Genomic DNA, 8304 nt, shown 5'->3' on the forward strand with positions numbered 1-8304 from the left:
CAATATTATTCTGAACTCACCAACAGCAGAAGCTGTGTCACATACCTACCATGTGTCATCTGGAATTGTTTACATTTTAAAGGGTCTCTTTTTAAACCACTGTAAATTGATTTGAAAAAGTTAACAAATCTGAAAAGAGAACACTGACATTTTATGTTAAGATGTTCATCTTTAACAAGGAATTTAATAAACAACTTTTATATGAGTTCGGTGAAATATGTTTAAAATTGCCTATCAGTTAGAGGGCTTGAGATTTCATATCACAATTAGCTTTGATCGCAAGCAAAATCTAAGGAACTGGAAAGGTCCAAAGGGCTACATTTTAACTAAGTTTAATTAGAATGAATTTAAATTATACAGGCTATGTAATGCTATTATTATTAATAAAATTATCTGATTAGGGGCATTACATTTCCTGACCCTGAAATTACTTTTAATTCCCAAGGAGACATTTTCTAAGTCTCTGCAAATGCTGCCCTACATATGAAGGTATGCAGTCACATTCACCAGCCGGGGAGCACGGTGACCTGCGGAAGTGACCTGGCGGTCCTGAATGGCCATATGAATCTTCTGTCATGCATAGCCACCAATTTTCCTTACATGCCTTAAGATAAAAATAAAAGGTGCTTCTTCATTATTTTACTCAACAGTGTTTAAATTTAACAGCATTTTCTCCATGGAGTGAGAATTTGTTATTATAGGAGAACTTGGGACTTATTAATTGGCATCTGTGCTAGGAAACATTCCAAGATCTTGTTATGTAATGCCATTTCTCCTGAGGCCACTAAGTCATTTTGAAAAAAAAAAAAAAAAGAAACTGAAAATAATAGGCTCTCATGGACTGTGATAATAATCACTCCACACTGTCTTCTACAAGAAGCGAAGCCACCGTCTTAGAGACAAACAGGATGAGATGTGAATATCTATGGGTGTAATTGTGGGCTCTGAATAGCGAATGAGACAAGAGGAATCAGGTGAAGATCCAAAAGGAACTTGTTATTTTATTACATTATGCTCGCGAAAGGGCTGTGGAAAAATTATATGCTCAAAAATGTTATTCTGGATTTCATAAGAAAACTAATCCATAATTATATTTGCGGAAGGCAATCTCTCTTTAAACTATCTTTATACGATGTTTGTTATTTTATAAACCACTGTGTGAATTTAATTAAAACTATTAATCTCATTTTGAAAAATTATGAGAAGACATCAAATCATTCAGATTATTGCATTCTATACATTTTCTAGAAAACTTACACTGGACTTTGGGTTCTACCAAATTAGTGAGTTTGCAACTCAATTGAAATATTATAAATGTATCCTCAATATGACACTAGATTTAAACCATTTTTATTTCAACTGGTAGAGAGCTTCTCTCTAAGACCTTTCTCTCCCATCTGTGAGCAGACTATCCTAAAAGTAAGGAACTATGGGAGGAAGGATATTGTCATACACTGTTTGTTGTTGTTATTGTTGTTGTTGTTGTTTGTTTGTTTGTTTGTTTTTAATTTTGGCCCTTCCTGCAAGAGCTTGTTTATGTCACATATAACGCAACTTTGGATACCCTGATTTCATCTCCTTTTCACATGTGGTTTAATAGGGAGCGGATGGAAATGTGGCCACAAGAGCTGGCGGAGCGGAATGCAAGCAGGTGCCACCTCTCATGGTGGATCTGGGAAGCCACAACCTTAAGTAACACTTTAAACATTTAGCTCCAAGAAACTCCGATACTATATTTTTTAGAAATCTGTGTCATGCCTTATAAATAATACGATATTGTAAAACAGCTTTTGTTTGTTAACGAGACCCATTGTTGACTGGAAGCACAGGTTAACACCACTTTTTGGAACAGTATTGTAATAGGCAGGCACACCTATTTCCACTTCTTGTTAATAAAGATGTTGCATTGAATATCTGCCATGGGATTCTTACACAAATACATGCCAAGCTAGTATTAATTCAGAGGTACCCCCACCCCCACACAACAGCAATCTTCTGAGTCACAATTTCCACTTAATAAATTCTGGATTCTTACTACTGAATTTCCTTGTCAGCCTGTTTCTTCATAACAATCTCTTGCTGCAAAAACAAATGAGTATGTGAACCTTGCATATTTGTACAGAAAACAACCAATTGAAGTCGAGCCGCATGATTTGTTTTACTACAAAGTCTTTGCGGCAGGGCCCTGGATGCCTCCACGGTGCCAGCGGCCGATTTCTTATTATGCTTTGGTTTCATCTTCAGTGTCAGTGACAAGATTTTTATTTTCTTTCTCGGTCCGGCTGCAATCTAATTACTAGTGGGGCTGGTAGGATTTTCATCTTGTATCTACACTGCAGTACAGAAAAACATTTTTAATCACCTTGCACTTGAGACAAGAGACATTGAAAAGGAAATGCCATCATCCTAGATGAGGAGTATAAGAATATGCAAACATCGCCTTGCGCGGATAGCGTGGGTTTGCCCCTCCAATTCTCACGGATGCAATTTCTCCCCGTAGGTGTGCGGAAGGCTATTTTGGACGCCCTTCTGTACCTGGAGGATCATGTCAGCCCTGTCAGTGCAATGACAACCTTGACTTCTCCATCCCTGGCAGCTGTAACAGCTTGTCTGGCTCCTGTCTGATATGTAAGCCGGGTACAACAGGCCAGCGCTGCGAGCTCTGTGCGGAAGGCTATTTCGGAGACGCTGTGGACGCCAAGAACTGTCAGCGTAAGTCCTGAGCTGGTGATGCCCCTGACGGGATTGATATATTACACCTCGGAGAAGCTGATGAGCTCGTGAGTGGCGATTGGAGACGAGACTGTTTGTGATACAATGTCGGCTGCTTCTGAGAGTGCTCTGCGCACAGCCCGGGAGCAAAACGCATGCTCCAAAATAGGTCTTTGTCCTAACTAAGAGCAAAGCCGCTGCAAGTTGTGGCCTGGCCAAATAATGTTGTGCAAATGCTGCAACTATTTCCATTCACATGAGGAAAGAGAATTTTAAAATGCTTTGTATCCATAGTGGGAAAGATGAATTTATAAATTAAGTAGGATTTTTATCCCTTTTATTTCAATTTTAATCATTTGTTCAAAATAAATGTAGCCACTCATTATTTCATTAGTACATTTCAGTAGACGCTAATAGGCTCCGCTCTTATATGTGAACTTCAGCTCAGCATTTCACAATAAATGTACAACTCCACCGATACTATCCCACGCCAGAATAGTTATTGTTGAGTGACTCATTAATTGTCAGTTTGGGAGAATTTGTCCAGTGCTAATTCTATGTCCTTCTTCCATGAAGCTAGTTATTTTAAATCTTCACCCATTTCAGGAAAGTACATTCCTCCACTCAACTTTGCCTCCATAGCTGTGATGCACGGAATTAATAAATGCTTCGACACTGTAGGAACCTACTATGCAGAAGAGGCCTGGTAGTGGAAGTCAAATAGAACATGAATCCACATTAGTGCTTGAAACCATCATGTGACCGCTGTTAGCTTCAGCTGCTATAATAATCTCTAGGAAGTACAGGGCGTAAGACCAGCCAGATGGTCCATTTCTGCTAAATTGATGATGTGAGAGAGATTTCAGTACCTCGGGTCATCTCGCAGCCCTGTAGCCCTATGGCAACCATGAGAGGCATAGCCTGTTAGCTCTGCTTTGAACACCAAAGACCCACTAGGTATCCTGTTCCAGAAAGGCACATGATCCTTTCCTCATGGACTGAGATAAGTGTTAGATTTTTTTTTCATATAAAAATGAAAATGTGTTCAATCAGAAGCAGATCACTCTCAGAAACAACCAGTATCTATTGGTATCACCTGCTAACTGATTTCTTTTTAAAAGGCAAGTTCTTATCAGGCTCAGAGTGACTTTAGAACCCTCAGATTTTTGGTATCTGTGTGATAGTGTAGGGAGCTTAAGAAACTGTACTGGTCAAGCCAATCACCTAAGGTGTGTACTCTGTCACTTTGACATCCAAGAGAAGAATTTGACCTTGATGAGGCTGTTTCCTGTCTACAAGAAGGGTCCTAGATTTGATGTGGGCAATTGAGGGCTTCAACACACGGAAGGCACCCCGTGAGCTTGGGGCCTGAGGGAGGCAAGCATGGTCACTCAATGGGTAATAAGCAACACTTGTAGCAAGAGTGTGTCACTGCGGTAACTGTACCAGTGGCTCACTAACTCCCGGCCAATGCTCATTATTTATTGACCTCTTTCTCTGTTTTCTACAAACGTCCTCTATAAAACTGAAGATATTGTGCAATTCATTTTGCTATGGACTAGAGAGTGGCTCTAAGTCTCAGGACATAGAAAAACATAGGAGTCATGACTGATTTCCACACCACTTGCCATGGGGTGTAGATGTGGTTGTGATTTTAATACTCCTCAATGTGTAAAAATAATCAACATAGAATCTATAATCTGTTTTGATAATTTTCATGGATTCAATAGCTCTCCTACAGATAGTGGTAAATCTCAAGAAGAGAAAGTTTTGTGAAAAATCATCTAGATTTGTCCATGGAATGTTCATCCCTCACAGAAACATCGTTTGCTTTTTTAATTTATTGTATTTTTTCCCTGTATTTTATGGAAAGGTTTACAGGGTGTTCAGGGTCTCACTTCTAGATCAGACTCATAGCGATCCTCCTGTTTACAGCCTCTCAAGAGCTGGGATTACAGGCATGAGCCACCATGCCCCGTCTCAATTGCCATCTCAGTGGCCCCTGTTTGCAGGGCCAGCACACCAGGCCTGGGGATTGAACCACCAGCCCCTGCACCTGCCTGCAGTCACCTTAATCCACTGAGCTATTTGGCTGGCCATTTAAATTTATATAGAACATCAAATTATACTTTGCCACTAAAAATGCCACTTTCATAAAGTTCTTTATTGCTTTTGTTACTTATAAAGCTAATTAATCACTACTCTATTAATGGAAATTTCATTGTGTAGTCTCTGAGAAAAAAGAACACCTGGATTCTAAGTAATTTGAGATTTTAAAAATGTATGTGTAACACACAGAAGAAATTTCCATAAAGAAACTAATAGTATGCAAAACGACTCTAGTGTCAAATAAAAGGCTATTTAAAGAAAGTAATATTTTTCACCCTTTCCTTCCATTCCCGCTACAAACTGCCTTTATGCTTTTGTCCGATGACAACACCCGGCATCTGGTTGGCACCTGCTCTACCAGTATCAAGTTCTCACCTACCGAAGCCGAGAACTTCACTAGCAGAAGCTCAAGTAATCTTTAGATAAGCATTAAAGAGAAGGAGAACTTGGAGCCAGGTGAACAGACTAACAGCGAGCTCTGATGGAGTAGCTATTTATAATGTATTCATCAATTGTGCTTTAAGTAGTCAGAGATAATGTACAAAATTTACCAAATCCATCTATGAATAGTCTAACAACCCCTCATGTCATCTCCCCCTCATGACTTTATTCTGGTATCAATGCAATTATATGTACCATTAAAAATGCACTTGTAGAACAAAGCGAAAGCCATTAATTACTGTTCTATTTATGAAAAGACCACTTGGGTTTTAGACTGATTTATTATATGTTTCAGAATAACATCAGACAACTTTAAAACACAAAAATGACAGAAGAGTACTAAAACCAAATATATTTTCTATCTTTGAAGATGGTATATGAGTTGTAAGATAAAAGTGAATTTTCAAAATTTTAATGGATGTAAAGCAATGTACTTACTATGGAACATACTTTTCTCATTTAAAGGGATTTATGTTTATTTTACCTCAAGACTTTTTGGGAAACTTAGCACCAAAAACTGGCGCAGAGTAAATGATCCTTACATTACAAAAAGAACTAATCGTGTTGATTGATAATGACATTAATATTATGGCCTAAGTGTTGTTAATCCTCGTAACTTCTCAAAATTACTTCTGCCCTTGGAGTCAGAATACGTGAATTAGTGACGTTATGATATGTAAACGCCTCCCCACCTATGGGTACCTGGCCTCTGAGAACTCATGCTACTGTCCAGTTTCCGTGTCTTGGCCCTGTCACCTAGGAAGCGTATGGCCTTGTACATGTCATGGCTTCTTTGAATTTCGGCATCTTCATTTTCATGCTTGAAGTAATGATGGCATCGACATTTTAATAGCAGATTATGTGCCAAGGCTCGTGGCCGATGCAGCATCTCTACAACTGCTAGAGCTGGTATGAGGCTTAAGAGATAGAATTCCTAAGAGAGTACTTGACAGGGCCCAGGAGATAGCTCAGCAGCAGCATAAGCACCAGCCTAGCAAGCACAAGGTTCCGAGTTCGATCCCTGGTACTGGAAAAAAAAAAAAAAAAAGAGCCCTTGACACAGCAGAAAGGTTCTACTGCTGACGTACTTTTATTTAACAAGCCCACGAACACCAAGAGCATTTCTGATTTGGGATATCCAGATCAAAGATGCTCAACCAATACAGTCCATTAAATATTCCCAAATTTGTGTTTCTCATGCCGGACACTTCAGAGGAGACATGCGACCCCTGTGGTTGACTGCGTCTCCAGCTGCCCACCGTCTCTTCCTTCCACAGCTTGCCGTTGCAACGCCAACGGCTCTACCTCTGAGATCTGCGATAGCCGCACAGGACAGTGCAAGTGCAGACCCAACGTGCAGGGCCGGCAGTGTGAAAAGTGCAAGGTAAGGGGCAGCCGACTTCCGCTGATGCCTCCAGAACCCTCCCTCTCAACGGCTTGCATTTCATACCTTAGTGTGCTGAAAAGGGGGCTTGGAATTATCGAATTCTACAAAGAAAATGCCTGTGATACGAGAAATATCTTCTCAATTTTCTCTACCATTGCAGTTGACCTGAAACCTACATTTCTTTGGCAGAGAATTTGTATAATACTTCTTATAATTCAGATGTGTCGGGGTAAAATAACTTCCAAGTTTAACCCCAGCCACTGGAGAGTAAAATATTTTTTTAACCTTTAAAATTTTAGGCAGAATAAAATGTATTCGTTCCTTCCTTCTTAGCAAACACTGTTTTTCAGTTTCTTCCATCATAGTTTCTTCCAGTGAGAAATCTATTAGCAAAAGTATACAACAGAGAAGCCAATCAGTGTACTTTTAGGCATAACATTTGCTGAAATGAAATACTCGGTTGAACTATGCTGTTCTCAGTCCCTGGATGTGTTGACTGCCCTGCCTTCAGGACAAGCAGCATCTGGGGACTCCTTCCTGAGAACAGGTGGATTTGGGGAGACCTTTCACGTAAATACTTTTTATTGACAATAAAGACAAGTAAGCAGAAGCAAGCAATTCTCAGACGTCAAACTGGCCTTTCCGCAGGAAATTTGAAAATATCATCTGCGTCTCTCCCCTGAATAACACCATATGCTCTTCTTCTGTTTTCTTTTCCTTTCATTCTCTTCTTGGCTTTAAAGCCTAATATGTGGTGGGACCCGTTGAAGCGGCTCTGTGTGCTGTGTGACTGCAGTCCCCTGGGCTCTGTGTCACAGCAGTGCGGCCCGACAGGAAGATGTGTCTGTGCACCAGGCTACGTAGGGAAGCGATGCCACCTCGCCAGGCAGGGGCACCGACAGGAGGAGCAGCCACGGAGAGCACAACGGGTGCTGGGGTCCCCCCGGAGGTGGGGTTCCAGCAGCTCCAGCGGGTGCCCTCGGGGAGCCTATCGGGCCCCAGCTCTGGTAATCCCGGAGGTGCTGCATGGCTCAAGCCCAGCATGCCATGTTCCTTGTGCTACAGCTGAAAGTCCCTGGTGTCCCGTTACAAATAACAGTTGCTAAGTGTGCAAACCTGAGATACAAACTTTAGATAGTTCCTGGCTGAAGCTTCCTTTGCCTTCTCCAGACTAACTCTCCTTGTGCTGTTAAAAGTACATTTATGTTCATTAATGTTTCCACTAACCATGGATATACAGAGATCAAATAATCATTTATTTGAAAGGACATCCAGCATCATTTGAAGGAAACTCAGCTGATGTGTGGACAAATGAAAACTACCACAAAGACAGGGGCTGCTCCACGTATATTTACAGCACAGATGCGGCGCTTGTCTGACATTTCATCCTAATTAAGTGTTTTGTTTCCACATCCTAATTGTGCTCATGGATGCATCCAACACAGAGACACAGTTTCACATGTAACTGCACAGCATATGCAAAATGAAGAAAGTTGTTTTCACTTCGAAAAATTTAGTCTCCATCTCATTAGGCAAAGCAAACGAGGCAGGGAGAGATGGGAGAGCAGGCAAGGGCACTTATCCCGGCTGCATTGCAAATTTGCAAGACCATCATACTTACCACCCTGGATTTACCCTAGGTGGCTATGGTTAGC

The 8304-nt window shown here is 40.8% G+C and overlaps 1 protein-coding gene across 1 annotated transcript in view; it reads left to right on the plus strand.

Annotated features, from left to right (window-relative positions):
- The window catches only part of Lama2 (laminin subunit alpha 2), a 639722-nt gene that overhangs the window by 407234 nt on the left and 224184 nt on the right, over positions 1–8304 (plus strand). Inside the window, exons 19-20 of the mRNA XM_023714262.1 lie at positions 2501–2712; positions 6540–6646. Of these exons, the coding sequence (XP_023570030.1) occupies positions 2501–2712; positions 6540–6646 (319 nt within the window). The remainder of the gene's footprint in view (positions 1–2500; positions 2713–6539; positions 6647–8304) is intronic.

This window comes from Octodon degus, unplaced genomic scaffold (assembly GCF_000260255.1).
Source record: "Octodon degus isolate 3935 unplaced genomic scaffold, OctDeg1.0 scaffold00034, whole genome shotgun sequence".
In the NCBI taxonomy this organism is placed as follows: domain Eukaryota; kingdom Metazoa; phylum Chordata; class Mammalia; order Rodentia; family Octodontidae; genus Octodon; species Octodon degus.